Below are 16,533 nucleotides of genomic sequence, written 5' to 3'. Positions count from 1 at the left end.
CAGGGAGGTATGTCAATAATGATTGCACAGGAGCCGGGAGTAGGGAGCAGGATACTTAGGACAGAAGCTTGGGAAATCAAGGTGAGCTTTGCTGTTGGAGGTTTGTGCTTTGCCAGACACCAGCTTTGGTGTGAACACAGGGTTAGACACTGCCAGCCCTACTCTGCTCAGCACCCAGGGCTGGCAGAGCCTGGCTCACATTCCTGACAGACACTTGGCTTCTCAACCCATCCTCTGGCAACCAGGACATGCCTGGGAAAGAGGCAACAGGGTCAGCAAGTCCTGAAACAGGACCGTGTCAAATGGGATCTGCTCAGGGGGCAGCTCTAAACCCCCAGGCCACAGAGACCCCAACAAGCCAGAGCACTCAGAACACCACTCTGCCCGTTCCAGTTTCCCAGCACCCTCCCAGCTCAGCCTGCACCATGTGAGCCTGCCTTGGGAAGTCCCTCCCTGCGGGGGAATTCCCAGCCAGGGGCCACACGAGGGCACTCGTTATCCTCCCGCCTGCCAAAGCCACACTGCCATTCCCGAGCAGGCAGATCCCCATCCCTGCTAGGGAGCCCCCGTTCGTGCAATCACAGAATCATTTTGGTTAGAAAGGCCTTCTAAGACCATCGAGCCCAACCATTCCCCCAGCACTGCCGATGCCTCCACTAAACCATGTTCCCAAGTGCCACATCTGCATCTTTATTGAACACTTGCAGGGATGGTGACTCCACTGCTGCCCTGGGCACTGTTTAAGTGCCTGACCACCCTTTTTGTGAGGAAATTTCCCATAATGTTAATCTAAGCCTCCTATGGCGCAATTTGAGGCTGTTTCCTGTTGCCTTTTCCCTTCCCAAGCAGGCAGTCTGCAGTCACAAATCCTCTGGAAAAGATTCAGGAAAGGTCTGTGTATTCAGCCCAGTCCCTGCCCACCACTCCTCTGTGACCTGCAGACCATGGCACAGCAGCCAGGTTTGGGATAGGAGCCCAGGCAGAAAATCTGGTGACTGGGGCTAGCAAACAGGATTTTCTCACCCCAGTGAGCAGGGGTTGAAGGTCCATATGAGAGCAGGTCACTCCAGGAACACAGATCTGCTGCTGCTCACACTGCAGTGGTACACACTGCCTCCAGCCAGGAATAATGTGGGAAGTGAGATTATTCTGCTTCAAATTCAACAGGCTGAGACATAACACGGAATTTGCTTGTGGTTTCCCTCCCTGTGGCATACATGCCTGGATATATGGAATAACCCAGCCCACTGCTACATGCTGACAGCAGGGATGAGATTTAGTCCCTTCCAGTTCTTTGGGCACACTCTCCTTCCCTCCAAAATGAAGAAGACAGGCTCAGGCAAGGGCAAGGAGTGAGATGCTTACACTTGGATTTACCCCACACAGCTGTTTGATTGAAGTACTTTCAGTGTGGGAGCTTATTTGCCCTCAGCCTCATCCAGAGTAAGTGGAAAGCAAGAGGATGCCCCAGAGCACTTCAGGTCCCAGACATGCTGAATTGCCCTCTGGAGCTGCCCATCCCCACGCCAGCACAGGCAGCTCCTGGCTCAGCTTCAGCTTGTCTGGCCCAAGGCATTTCTCTCTTGTCTGGTGGATGCAGCTCCCACAGTTCCACAGCTCCCACCCGGGCAGCCACAGCCCCAGGGCTCCACATGATCCCAAGGCTCCCCCCGGAGCACCCTCCTGCCCACTGACCTCGGTTGGGTCTCCAGATCTTCTCCATGCCGTGCCGCATGAGGACGATGCGGGACAGCTCCGTGAAGGACTCGATGACGTTGAAGTTGCACAGGGGGCTCACCTCGAAGAAGGTCATGCAGTTCTTCTCGGCGTAGGCGCGCGCCTGCTCCGTCGGCACCTGCCGCTTGAAGGCCAGGTGCAGCCTGTTTCCCACCAGGATCCGGGGGACACCCGGGGCGTGCTGCAGCAAGGAGAGAAGTGAAGAAATCGTGGCTGCACCCAGCATTCTGCTGAGCTGCAGCAGCAGTAAGGGAAAAGAAGTAGATGCTGCTCTGTGGCCAAGGGACTGCCCAGCAGCACCTCTGTGTGGTGGGGACAACTAATTTGTCACCTCAGTCCATTAATTTCTGAGGGAACTTTCCTGTCTTTCTTGACCATTCCTGAGCCATTTCCTACTACTCCAGATTTACACAGAGGTGGAGGGCAGACATTTATTGCTTTTCCACTTATGACTGCACTGCCATCATGTCCCCTCCACAGCAGAGCCATTCCTGTCCCCATGTCAGGTAACCCCATGTCTCTGCTCTAGATCATTGCATGTGTTCCTCCATTCACTTACCTCATCTATTTCCTTTATCCATCGGTCTATCCCATCAAAGGACCAGCGATTAGTGATGTCGTACACCAAGAGAATTCCCTGGTAGAACACAACCAGAAGCAATCAGGAAGTTCCATAGCAGGCAACGTAAAAGGGGCAGGACACCCCTGACAAACCCCCACACGCAGAAACCAAGAAGCAAAGGGACAGAACATTGCTCCAGCTGCACTGTTTGTGTGCTGATAGGGCAAAAATTGAGACAACAGGGCTGTGCTACTGCAGTCCCTGGTCATTAGGGAACATTTTACTCCTGTTTTGGCTCTGGTATCCACCAAATAATTTCCAAAGCTGCAGTCTCTACACAGGAGGAGGAACTGCCTTGGTGGCTCTATCTGGAGGAGCAAAACACACCCTTCTCCTGTCACAACTCTTGATACAAACTTGCTGAGGCACAAATACACCTTCTTCTCTATCCCCTTACACAGAACAGCTGCAGTCAGTGCTGAGGGGGCAGCAGGACAGGAAGGAATTTTCAAGCACACCCTCTTCTCCAGAACCTGTGTGACTGTGACTCCTTTGCTGAGACAGAAGAAGATTAATAATGCTGATAAGCACCACAGTATCTCCACAGACTGAGCTCTCAGGACTAGGATCCCTCCAGACTTCACAGAAGGTGTCACTGTCACTGCCACACTGGCAGAGGACGCTTTCTTCAGGCCAGAGGTAGCTACAGCATCCTCAGGCTGACATCCACTGTCCCTGAACACCACCCACATCCATGACTTGCTTCCCAGTCACCTCCTCAGGTGCAGCACATGGTGCTGGCAGCAGCACAGGCATGACTCAAGGCAGGAAAGACAAGGAGCAGCTCTGAGGAGTCTCCATCTCAGCCCAAGCCGGGCTGGCAGGACCCAGGAGCATGGCCAGACTGTTGGCCACCACTCAGGTCCACAGCATCTCCCAGCAAATAAGCTTTTCTTGAATCTGAGTATTTCTGAGGACAGACACAAAGAAAGGAGTCTGTGCCTGGCCTTGCAGGCACACGAGTCAGGAGCTGCCTCTTGGTACCAGCTGGGCACAGACAGCATTTATGGAATTGTCCTCAGCAGAGCCTCTCTGCAATCCTCCCATTATTTTTCTGACTTCTTGTCACTCTTCTTTGCAATAAAGGACATTCCAAGTGACAACAGGCACTCCAAGCTGACTTGGCAGAACCTCAATACAAGATGCCTGGAATGGGAACTAGGGAGGAGGAGATGATGCTGTGCTGAGAGAGAAGGAACCCAGCTGAGAAGGCAGTGCTGGATGAAAGGGAACCCAGCAGCAGCAAGACTAAGGGCAAACCAAACCAGCACCAGATTCTGCAGAATCAGCCTTCTCTGAATCAGGGGTATCCTCCAGGAACAGCCATCCCCCACAGCAAAGCCCCAGCATAAGCAGAGATCTCAAACTGGCCAAGGAAGATCTCAGCTTTCAGCCCAGGAGCTGAAATTGATTGAGCACAGGGAAGGAGAGAGCTGAGGCACCCCCAGCACTGCCCTGGTACGAGTCAGGGAGCAGGGAGCACCTCATGTACCAGTGGAGCTGCTCCTCTGCCCACTGAAATGGAAGCTGTGCTACACAGATGGGAAACACAAGCTGCCCAGTCCTGCCAAACCCCAGCTTTGCAGCCCTTGCTGCTGCCAGCCCCTGTGGTGAACTGAGAGGAGCCTGTGCAGAAGCTCTGTGTACAATATACCTCAAATTTACAAAAAAAAATATTAACATGAAATGTGGAGTACACAGGAATGATAAACTGGCATTGGGCCACAAAGGCACCTGAATTCTCATAATAAAGTCACATCTGGAGCTGGCATTAGCACTGCTCCCCCTCATGGAACAGCAGCTGCTCCTGGAATGCACTGGCTGTGCCTGGACCTTGTCTGCCTCCCTCTCAGCTTTTCTGGAATAAGCAGCTCTCAAAGCCTGACCAATTCTGTAATTTTATAACAATTCAGACTCTTCTTTGTAGAACAATTCTGATTCTTGAGCTGTACCCCCACCCTCACTGCCCACTGCTTCCATGCCAAGCAATCACTCTCCAGGTGAAGTTTGTTTTTTCTGTTCTCTCCACATCTGCATTTGTGGAGAAAGACTCAAAATGCACAAAAATAGAAGGGCAGAGAGCACAAAAGGCAAGCCAGATGGGTTGGCTTCATGTTTGACAGTCCAACACAAAGAGAAAGCCCCTCAAAGTCTGGGTTTGATGCTGTTCTGTAGGATCTGAAGGTGAGTTTACATAATGGCAGAAGCATCTGTGGGGTGGGGAAAACATCTTCAGTTTCCTTCAAGGAAAGTCTGGAGCTCCTACCTGGAGTCTGTAATTTTTTGTAGTTTCATTTTTAGGACAGTCCAAAAACTACATAAGCAAAAGAAATTGAGGTTGTTTTTGTTTTGGATGAGAAAAGAATCAGTTTTTCCTAGATTTAGAGAGGAAAAATAAGAAGGAAGTAATGATTTTCCATAATTAAAAAATCCCAAAAAACAAGTCCCACAAAACCAAAGATACTGCTAGTCAAGGACCCAGTCTGGAAATATCTACTCTCACATCACATTTTAATTGCATATTTAAAAAAAAAAAAAAGAAAAGAAGAGTCTGAGCTTTCTTTTAATTTTTCATCTATTTGTTTTGATTTCTAGCTTCCAAGGCTGTGAGAATTAATGAGAGTCAGTAAATAACGAAGCAAAGGGTTTGATGAGCCTCTTCCAACACAAATGGCCAGCAAGATAAATAAAAGTCTACTTGCTTCTTTTCTGGATTGACAAATTCCTTCAGCCAAGAAAAACAGACCCAAGACCTAGTTTGTGACGATTATTTCTGCCAGGAATATGCCTGAGGAGGAGAGAGTTCTTAAGCTTGCTGGCAGCCTCTGCCTGGATCTTCTTTGAATAGGAATAAGGATAAAACTTCAGCAAAAACACACACCCCTAACGTTCTCAGCAGCGTAGAAGGACAAGACCATGATTTCTAAATGCAAAACATGACCCTTTGTCTGCCAGCTGATCCTCCAAGCCACACCATGGCTCCAGCACACAAGTTTAGATTGTCCAGCAGAGCTTCTCACAGGTCAGGAGACGGAGGCCAAGCTGCCCTTGCCTTGCTCCATCCCCAGCTGGGTATGGAGCCCAGCTGTGCTGCAGCTCAGCAGGGGCAGGAAGGAGGCTGCTCAACCCCTGGCCAGCTGCTGGTGCTCCAGATAACCTCACACTGCTTCCAAGTAGCGCTGGCATGCTGCAGACGCCACGTTCCCAGAGCACACATCCCAAAGGCACTTTGTCACTGCCATTTCTGCCCCAGAGAGAACAGCACTCAGCCACGCACAAGGAGGGGGCTGGCTCCATCTCTGCAGAGAGTTCCAAGGAAGATCTGTCAGGCTTTTTTAAAGTCTCCTTTGGAATAACATGCACAGAATTTTAATTTCCTCAACTCAACAAATGAACAGTTTCCCATTTGCAGCCTAATTTGTTCTCTAAGTGCTTAGATGGCTGTCAACACCCTATTGTCTCCACAGCTTTCAATTTTTAGTTTCACAAAGCCCTTTTGTACCATTATGTACTCCAGGTTCCCACAGTACAGAGTGAAAAGCTCCACATTCAGCTTCTCAGACCAAGGAGACCTGGACCCCTCATAACCCTCCAAGAGCCTTCCTTCTTTTCCTCCCCAGTCTGCCTACAGCTTCTGTGTAGGTAGAAGCTGACTGGACTCATCCCCAGATCCATCTGGGGTCTTTAGAAGCTGACTGGACTCATCCCCAGATCCATCTGGGGTCTTTTCACAGTTGGATTTTCAGAGTTCAACAAATGGCCAGCAAGATAAATAAAAGTCTACTTGCTTCTTTTCTGGATTGACAAATTCCTTCAGCCAAGAAAAACAGACCCAAGACCTAGTTTGTGACGATTATTTCTGCCAGGAATATGCCTGAGGAGGAGAGAGTTCTTAAGCTTGCTGGCAGCCTCTGCCTGGATCTTCTTTGAATAGGAATAAGGATAAAACTTCAGCAAAAACACACACCCCTAACGTTCTCAGCAGCGTAGAAGGACAAGACCGTGATTTCTAAATGCAAAACATGACCCTTTGTCTGCCAGCTGATCCTCCAAGCCACACCATGGCTCCAGCACACAAGTTTAGATTGTCCAGCAGAGCTTCTCACAGGTCAGGAGACGGAGGCCAAGCTGCCCTTGCCTTGCTCCATCCCCAGCTGGGTATGGAGCCCAGCTGTGCTGCAGCTCAGCAGGGGCAGGAAGGAGGCTGCTCAACCCCTGGCCAGCTGCTGGTGCTCCAGATAACCTCACACTGCTTCCAAGTAGCGCTGGCATGCTGCAGACCCCACGTTCCCAGAGCACACATCCCAAAGGCACTTTGTCACTGCCATTTCTGCCCCAGAGAGAACAGCACTCAGCCACGCACAAGGAGGGGGCTGGCTCCATCTCTGCAGAGAGTTCCAAGGAAGATCTGTCAGGCTTTTTTAAAGTCTCCTTTGGAATAACATGCACAGAATTTTAATTTCCTCAACTCAACAAATGAACAGTTTCCCATTTGCAGCCTAATTTGTTCTCTAAGTGCTTAGATGGCTGTCAACACCCTATTGTCTCCACAGCTTTCAATTTTTAGTTTCACAAAGCCCTTTTGTACCATTATGTACTCCAGGTTCCCACAGTACAGAGTGAAAAGCTCCACATTCAGCTTCTCAGACCAAGGAGACCTGGACCCCTCATAACCCTCCAAGAGCCTTCCTTCTTTTCCTCCCCAGTCTGCCTACAGCTTCTGTGTAGGTAGAAGCTGACTGGACTCATCCCCAGATCCATCTGGGGTCTTTAGAAGCTGACTGGACTCATCCCCAGATCCATCTGGGGTCTTTAGAAGCTGACTGGACTCATCCCCAGATCCATCTGGGGTCTTTTCACAGTTGGATTTTCAGAGTTCATTCCCACTCTGGTTTTGTTCCACACTACTAGGATTGGCACAACCCTCAGGAGCCAGTGACAAAAATTTCCACATGAGTGCTTCCCATAGTGAACAAGGAACACAGAGAGACCACCAGTTATTGTATCCAGCAGCACATGTGGACACTTACTCTGCCAAACCCCGAATTTGCTTCCAGCAGGAGCTTACACAAAGACCTGTCCATGTAACTGAGGTGGTGGTGGGGAAATATCATCTCTGCCTGCTTTCAGCAGGTTTGGACCAGGTTTATAAGCAAAAAGCTTTTAAAGGTAAGAGAAAATCAGCTTGCACACTGTCAGTGCAAAGCAGGCTTGTCCAAAAAGGCTTCCCAGGTGCTTTAGGGGCTTCCAGCACATAAGAAGCTGCTAGGAACACTTGCACAACTGCCAAGGACCTCAGCCCAATGCAGGCAGGTGACAGGGTGGCCAGGAAAGTGTCACTTACTGATATTCTCCACTGATGGAAAAAAGCTGTTGCTGAAGAAGGCTGAAGAGCCCCTCAGAGTGAATTTTCTGTCCCACAGGATGAAATAAACCTTAAACAGAAGGTCCAGTGCTGACAGGAACCAGAACACTCTGTCTCCTGCTCTTTCACATCTCCTTTTGATCGTGGCTTTCCAGCTGGCACCTTGGACACTGGCTCATGGGCAGTGACATCCTGCTGCCAAACCTCTTCCCAACACTGGGGGGTATTTATCACTGAGCTTTTGGTAAGTGTTTTGCAGGCTCCTCCAGCAGCTGGACAATCCTGTCCAAATGACCCATGGCAGGTGAGGTATTTGTAGTAACCAAAAAAGCCATAAGGGAGGCCTTAATCTACACCCGAGTCTGCTGAGCTGCCAAAAATCCACCACCTTTCTGCATACTAAGAAGCCCTGAAGAGGATAAACAGCAGCTCCTCAAACCACCTGCCTAAGCAGAACTCAACACTATTCATCCTTTCTTTAGGGCTGCAGCTTTGCTGCAAGATGGGAGCATTTTATCACACTGTCTGGGAAGAGTTTGGCAAGCCACATTTGCAGAAACAGTTTAAATCGCTGGCATATGAGGACATCAGGAAGGATCCTAACACTGCTTCTTCCTGCCTAGACCAGGAAGCACCACCACAGCTCCTTCTCCCCTCTGTGATCACTCTTGGAATAGTTTGCATTTGCTCACAGCAGCCAGCACAGTCACAGCTGCTCAAACAGCCGAGATCAGCAAGCCAGCTCTGCTGCAATGACTGAGACTAGAAGGCAAGCAGAAAAGGAACAGGAGTCCAAGAGCAAAAAGATTTCTGCAGCACCTTTAAGCACACTAAATACTTGTCACTGTACCCCATGCTGTGACAATTAACATAAAATCCTTCTGCAACACAGCAAGCTCCAGACTGCCCGAGTTGGCTTTGCAGGGTGCAACACTACTTGGTTTCCATCCCTCCCTCCTCCCTGGCCCTGCAGTCACCATGACTGAGTGCACACTCCCCCTGCCCCATCAGTGCCTGGAGGCCAGTGCTTCCCCAGACACAAATGCTCCTCTTCTGCCTCAAAAGGAGACCCTGAAGTGATGTGCTCAGGACCTGCTAGCCCATCAGACCCCAAGACAGAAGGCAATGAAGTGGAAATTCAACACCTAGGGAGGTAAGAGAAAAGAAGAGGGGCCCAAGGCACACCAGCACCACAAGCTGGAGCCCAAGAGCTCCTTGTGCCCGTGACGAGATCAGATCTGCTAATGCAGGGCAGGGAGGAAGGCAAGAGACCTGTGATCCTCACAGCAAACCCTGAGGCAATCATGCTGGAAGAAGAGGCTGGTTCTTGCTCAGAGCCAGCTCATCAGGGGCAGCAAGGATGTTTTACTGCAGATAATTTCAAGAGGAAAAAGTTCCTGCTGAACATGAAAGTCACATGGCTCGGGACCCAGGCCAGTGGTGTGGAGGTGAAACAGGGGAAAGCATCAAGGTACTCGAGTCCTTTCTCTGGAGAGGGACCAACCTGAAGTTCAGCCTGAGCACTGCACCAGGCTGTGCCATGAGGGAAAAAAGAACTCCCAAGAAGGTCTGCTTGCTGTCCAGAGACTGTTTTTCCATGTTGCAACCTCTCCAGGGTCTACTTCAGAAAATTCAATTTTATCACTACACTTGAGAAACAATAAAGAGTGTGTGGGAAAGTCAGGCATGCTTCCCTGGCTTAGAGGTACTTTTCATAACAAGGATTCTCTTAAGCACTGGTTATTCAGACCTGGGTAAGGGCTGCCAGGTTGCAGAGCCAGCCTCCTGCTCTCAGCCAACAAGTCCCCTCTGGAAATGGAACCTCATTCTTCAAGCTCCCCTTGAGCTCTTTAGTCCTCTAGTCAGTGAGGACCTTCCACTAGTTCTCAGCATGAAGGTGCTCAAGGCCAGTTTACAACAACCTGTTCTTGTACAAATATCACACTGAACTTCAGAGCTTTTCCCACGCTGGCACCTCTTTTCTCTGCTGGATTTGTTCTTCCTGAGCTGTTGGCTTTTAGTTTCAATAAGCTGTTTCTCCTGCCTCCAAGGGGATTTGCATCAGCCTTCCTACAGCAGAAGTCTTGAAGTCTGATGATTCCAAGACAGTAGAAAGGAAAGCAAACAAGTGCAGTTAAGAAGCCACTACAGTACACAGCCCTGAATACATCCTGGAGACCACACCTGTACTACACCCAGCTCTGGGGCCTCCAACATGAGGGATGTGGACATCTTGTAACAGTCCAGAGGAGGCCATGAAGATGCTCCAAGGGCAGGAGCCCCTCTGGGAGGGCTGGGGGTGCTCACCTGGAGAGGAGAAGGCTCCAGGGACACCTCAGAGCCCCTGTCAGGGCCTAAAGGGGCTCCAAAAGAACTGCAAAAGAACTTTGATAAGGGCATAAAATGACAGGACACAGGGAATGGCTTCCCACTCCCAGTGGGCAGAGTTAGATGGGATACTGGGAATTAGGAATTGCTCTCTGGCAGGGTGGGCAGGCGCTGGCACAGGGTGCCCAGAGCAGCTGTGGCTGCCCCTGGATCCCTGGCAGTGCCCAAGGCCAGGCTGGGCAGGGCTTGGAACAACCTGGGACACAGGGAGGAGTGCCTGGACATGGCAGGGGGTGGAATGGGATGGGTTTTAAGGTCCCTTCCAACCCAAACCATTCTGTAATTCTAAATCAGAGAACTCAGAAGCATCTCTGTGTTTCTCTGCCAAGACCACATAGGTTATGCTGTATTTATGCTAAGGCCATGCCAGAAGTCAGCTTCTGCATACTGAAAATAACTGGAGGTGTTGGAAGTCCATCCTTGCAGTCACACAGGCATTTGTTATTCAAAACAAACAGTCCTCTTGCTTTGGTTAAACATTCAGAGTATAAATTTAGATACTTTCTTCTTCCACTGCCAGTTGTGATGAGTTTTTTAAGAGACATGGTATCTGGATTGCTGTTAATACAGGAATAACACTGGAACATCACATGGGAGCCAACCATTTGTTGCTGAAAACAATCTGAGTTTTACTCCAAACCACCTGGAGAAGATGTACAAGGACTCCAGTCATTTTCAAGAGGCACCTTCCCTGTGCTCATCTCCTGGGCACTTTCAGAGGGCCTGGAGAGACTTTCCTTGGGAATCACCTCTCCTCATCCAAGGCAACCTTGTTCTTTAGGGCTGGTTTGCTGCTTTTAAGCATTGACTGTTTGGGCAGACCAGGATTAAGACATCACAACAGCACTTTGGAAAAGGTATTTGTTGCACAAGCAGAGGGCAGTCTTGAGGCAAAGGTGTGAGCTACACCTTGCTGTGCAAGTGAGCTCCATACCCCAGCATTCAGCAGTGAATTGCTCTCTACAACTTCCTGAAAGGAAGTGGGAGTCAGGTGGGGATTGGTCTCTTCTCCCAGGTAACAAGTGACAGGGTGAGAAGAAGCAACCTCAAGTTGTGCTAGGGGAAGTTTAGATTGCATTTTGGAGTAATTTCTTCACTGAAACGGTAGTCAGGCATTGACACAGGCTGTTCAGTGCACTGGTGGAGTCACCATCCCTGGAGATGTTAAAAGAAATCCATGTAGAATTTGATGCTGAGAGACATGGTTTAGCTGGGGCCTTGACAGTGCTGAGTTCCTGGTTTGACTCGATGATCTCAGAGGGCTTTTTCAACCCTAGTGATTCCATGACTCTATAAAGCATCCCCATTAGAGGTCCCCCTGCCTGGCTGAGGAGGTTCACTGTCTCTCAGACTCCTTGGGAGGGGTAGGCAGTGAGATGGATGAGGCAAACCTTGCTGATGCTCAGGTGAGAGCTCCTCCAGCAATACTGATAAATACAGCTGAAGAAGGCCAAGAGCTTCACTTTGTGGAAGGAAGAGAAAATCAATCCCTTTCAAGCCTGTGGGCAGCCAGGTACATGACACCTTGTGGCACCCAAATACAGTGTCCAGGGAGAAGAGACTGCAGGAATGACATGGAGGTGCTGCACCACTGCCTCACAGCTCCATGCAGGTTCCAGACAGATGTGTGTCTCTCTCCCCATCCAATTGGAGTGCTCTCATCACTGCCCATTTCAGCTTTGCCCTGTGCCCCAGTTTGCTCTGTGGCAGCAGCAGGTACAAGGTCTGGCATATGGGCTCAGGCTCTGAGGGCGCAGCCCTGCCAAGACACAGCACTGCTCTGAGGAGCTCCCAGGTCACACCAAGGGGAGTAACCACTGTGCACAGTGGCTGCACACAGGGCTAAAAGCTCCCAGGTGGCATTCCTGGACACAGTAGTTGCTGCTTTTCATTCCCAGTTTGACCTGAGCATCTGACACAGCAAGGTCTTAGAAAGAGCCTGACCAAAGCAGAGTTCTGTGGTCACCAGAAAACCACACTGACCAGTTCTGTTCACTTCTAACTGGTGAGGGAAGCAACATGGCCTCAAGCCCACAGGTTCCATGAGGAGGTCGTGGATTCCTGATCCCTGGAAGTGCTCAAGGCCAGGCTGGATGGGGCTTGGAGCACACAGGTCTAGTGGAGGATGTCCCTGCAGATGGGAGGGGTTGGAATGAGGCGAGCCTTAAGGTCCCTTCCAATACAAACTGTGATTATGTGATTGGGATTCTAGATTTTTCTGAAAAGTAGTAAAGGGTGAAAGAAAATGAAATGTAGAGGCTGAAAGAAATGAAATGCAGAAGCTGAAAGAAACTCAGACTCGGGACTGAACATGTGAACGGGAGATGCTGCACTCTCCCACTGCAGAACTCCAATTCTCCTTCCCATGCACTTTTCTGCAAGCACCAGGAAATTGGCCTCTGCTTCAAAGGAGCTGCCTCAAAGCCTCCAGACCACCAGAGATGTGCACTAACATGAATAAACAGGACACGGGGAGATCTCAACAGCACACTCCAGGTGAGGTGCTCCTATGTCTACAGCACAAGTGAATTTGCAGCAAGTCAGAGAAGGAGAACAACGTGGATTTTGCCAGTTAGCAAAGCAAAGGTCTACAGATACAAGGGGCAAAAAGCCAGGAGTGGTAAGAGCTTGAGTAGAAGTACAACATTTCCCAAAGGCTGGTGATTTCCCAGGATACTGGCCTGCTCAGGAGGCTGATACACAGCTTCTAACTCCTAGTGTCTAACAGAGGAGGAATTTTCTCCAAAGCTTCCAACTTGAAAACAATAAGGAAAATAAAGTAACTCATTTAACTTAGGTAAACTTTATCCTGGAGGGACCCTGCCATGTTACTAAAAGGACAACAGCAGGACTGTCAGCACTATTAAACAGCACTTTTCCAGACGACCACAAGATTTTTGTGCTGTTGAGAATCTTGATGCTATTCTGGAGCGGGGCCCAAAGGAGAAACTCAAAATGTAACACTCTGCCTCATGTTTTGAGGAACACACATACTTTACGTTCCAATTGAGCTGCTCTAGTTTCAAGTCTGCCTCAAACATGCAAGTAGGAGCCACCCCTATTTTTGGAACTGACTCGAAAGCAACACAGACTGGAAGAACTCCACTGGGAAAGCCAGTGCCATATTTAAACAAATTTTAAAAACCTCAGAAAGTAGGAGCTCCCACATTAAAGCTGAGGCAGATCTAGAGCGAGAATTGCCTCATTCTCTCTAACGACCTCTCAGCCCTCCTCTAGAAATTGAGACTGAATATTGTCTGCACAGACCTTTTCTGTAGGAGTTTAGCAAACTCTGCCATTCACTCCCTTCTCTCCCACCACTTCATAAGAACAGAATCCCAGGCAACATGACAACATTGAGTGTCTCTTATCATCTACAGAGATCCTTTTGGTGATCAGTGCATTCCTCTTCAGAGCTCTCTACTATGACAAGAAAGACTTACACAGCCTAAAGTTAAAACAAATATTAAAGTAATGTTAAAGCAAAGCCCTGAGAACAGCACTTACCTGGGCTCCCCTGGAGTAGGATCTGAAAATAGTGCAAAATCTTCCTTGCCCTGAGGTGTCCCTAAAACACAGAAAAGTTATAGCTATGACATGTGGAGAACTAACTCCCATACTGCACATCTCCTACTGGCCATAAAGAAACAAAATAGAAATCAGGGTTTATCTAGTCAGATCTTTAGGATGTACATGGTACCCAAAGCTGTCTGCATGGTGGATTCTTCTGGGGAAGAACCAGTGGGTACATCTCTGCCTTTGGGCACAGGTTGTCACTGTCACCGTGCTTCCCATGGAGAAGATACAAGCCCAAACCTTGGGCTGCAGCACTACTGGATGATGTGTGAGGGTATAAGTCATTTTACTCCTCTGGGCAAAAGATTTTTTGCCTAGTTCCCTTCAGTCCACAGGAGTTCAAAGTCAGAGTGAGTCTGCAGAGGTCTCCCAGCCACGGAGAACAGCCAACTTAAATATGACCACTCACAGGAGGAGAAATTGCCTTGCACTAGGCTTCACCTGTTTGTCCAATACATTTTAACAAAAATAAAGGGACTTCTCTTTATACCCAGATCCCTGACAGACTGGGCTATATAGCCTCAGAAAGCTGGGGATCAGGAGTGGGGTACAGTGTTTCCAGACCACTGTGACAATAAGGGGCTTTTTTCAGTCACTAGAGTTTGTCCTGTCTGGACAAAGTGCAACTAAGTTTGACAACGCTGCCAGCACCTCTCAATGCCCTTCTGGAACAAGACCCCAGAGTCCAGCACTCTGATTTAACCCGGATATACTGAAATGTGTCAGGCTAATCAGAGACATAATATGGTCATTATTTCTCAAATCTATTCCCTGGGCCAGGATAAAAGACACTTTAATGACCACTGAGAAGGCTGAGGAATCCCTCAGCCCCAGATTTGCAGCTCTACGAAAAACATACTGACCTCATGTGCAGGACAGTAATTTTTTCAGATCTAAAGCTTTGTAGGATCCTGGACATCAATCTAACAGCCTGTGCTTACCTGGCCTTCTCCCTCGACAATCAAATACTGGGTAAGTAATGGTAAAAGATCACACTAAGGCATCATCAATCAGTGTTATCAGCTTTTCAGTTTCTGTGCTGTTCTCCAGCTCAAGAATTACATTATAAAAAGATGGTTTCAAGAGGGAAGCACTAAGTTACTACACACTTGGGACTGAAATGTTAAAATAGGTATCTTACAAGAGAGACAAGAAAACAAGTGGCACATAAAAACATGGAGGCTAGAAGAGATAAATTAGCTGCTTCTGTTCTTTTTTGTAAAAAAAAAATGAGGACATTCAGCTTCAAAGAGCAAGGGTATAATTAAACCACCAAACTACACAATGCTAGAGTCAGTCACTGAGGCTTAGAACATGGACTTCATTCCTATTTAACAATTCACACATGTTACTAATATTCCTGTTACTTGACCCAAGCATTTGTAAGGGGATATTTAAGTCCATGTTTTAGGACTTGTGTCATTCCCTAATTCTTGGATCTGTGTGAAAACCAGGGTAGGGACAGACTACCTTTCCTGTCCTTCCCTTCCTCTTTCATCTCCAGACTGCTGTGTCAGCTCCTCAGAAAGTCAGACAAAGCTCAGCCAGAAGGACTCCAGCTGTCCCTCTGGTGCTGACAGATAAGACAGGGGTTACTCCTCCCATGCAGTGTTCTCCCATCTCTGTCCCAGGGTCTGGTCACTCCAGTCAGTCCTGCTCTCCTGGAGTTCACTCTACCCTGATGTGGTGATGTCTGTTCACTGCTTGTTTTAATTTTCTACTCAAGGCATTGAGAAATATCCAGCTGCTGAGGCACCAAGGGTTTCACCTGTTTTATTCTTCTACTTTCCTTCTCTTGTTTCTATTTCTCATCCTTGCATACCAGGAAAATCCAGTATTGCTTCCAAAACAATACCAGTCCCTCAGTGATGAAGGGCAGTATGGGAACATAGAATGATGTTATAGTTTGGTTGGAAGGGATGCTATACACCAACCAGTGCCACCCCTGCCATGGCAGGGACACCTTCCACTGCCCCAGGCTGCTCCAAGCCCTGCCCAGCCTGGCCTTGGGCACTGCCAGGGATCCAGGGGCAGCCACAGCTGCTCTGGGCACCCTGTGCCAGGGCCTGCCCACCCTGCCAGGGAACAATTCCTGCCCAATATCCCATCCAGCCCTGCCCTCTGGCAGTGGGAGCCATTCCCTGTGTCCTGTCCCTCCATGCCTTGTCCCCAGTCCCTCTGCAGCTCTCCTGGAGCTCCTTTAGGCCCTGGCAGGGGCTCTGAGGTGTCCCTGGTGCCTTCTCTTCTTCAGGTCCCTCAGGTCTGCCAGCCTGGCTCCAGAGCAGAGGAGCTCCAGCCCTGGAGTATCTTCATGGCCTCCTTTGAACCTGTTCTAAAATATCCATGTGCTTCTTGTGCCAGGAGTTCCAGACAACAGAACTACAGGTGAAGTCTCAAGTGCACAGTAACAGTGAAAATGGTCAGTTATGACAGACAATGACTGAATTCAGACTATTCCAGAAAAGAGCAGCATGGTGTTTGTGCTACTTGACTGACAGAAAGGAATCTTGTTTGCCAGAGTAACTTTCTGGTAAGAATAGCCAGGAAGCCCCACCACACCCCCAGGGGTAGTCCACACCCTCCACAGCCAGGTACAGCATCCCCCCAGCCCTGTGTCCCTGCTCACCCAGCCTGAGCTCCCAGGGTTTGGGTTAAAAAGGCTCAGAAACACTCACCAGAGTTCCAGCTTGACCCTTCTGCCGTCCAACAGGATAGTAGTGGTCTTGTAGTCAATTCCTGAAAGAAAAGCAATGAAAAGCTGAGCAAACCCGGAGAACATCTTCAGAGATGCACAAGAATCTTGCTCTGCCCACATGGAGCTCTCATTTAATGTTTCCTAAAGGGA

General features: G+C 49.1%; 1 protein-coding gene across 1 annotated transcript in view; it reads right to left on the bottom strand.

Annotated features, from left to right (window-relative positions):
• RAB40C (RAB40C, member RAS oncogene family) overlaps positions 1-16,533 on the bottom strand; it is a 38,058-nt gene that overhangs the window by 3,026 nt on the left and 18,499 nt on the right. Inside the window, exons 2-5 of the mRNA XM_039732178.1 lie at positions 16,364-16,424; positions 13,620-13,680; positions 2,297-2,374; positions 1,696-1,918 (exon numbers count right to left, since the gene is read on the bottom strand). Coding sequence (XP_039588112.1) covers positions 1,696-1,918; positions 2,297-2,374; positions 13,620-13,680; positions 16,364-16,424 — 423 coding nt within the window. The remainder of the gene's footprint in view (positions 1-1,695; positions 1,919-2,296; positions 2,375-13,619; positions 13,681-16,363; positions 16,425-16,533) is intronic.

This window comes from Passer montanus, unplaced genomic scaffold (assembly GCF_014805655.1).
Source record: "Passer montanus isolate IOZ18808 unplaced genomic scaffold, ASM1480565v1 scaffold8, whole genome shotgun sequence".
NCBI classification, from domain to species: Eukaryota; Metazoa; Chordata; class Aves; order Passeriformes; family Passeridae; genus Passer; species Passer montanus.
Note: the sequence above shows the minus strand (reverse complement) of the source record. Positions and strands in the feature narration are given on the sequence as shown.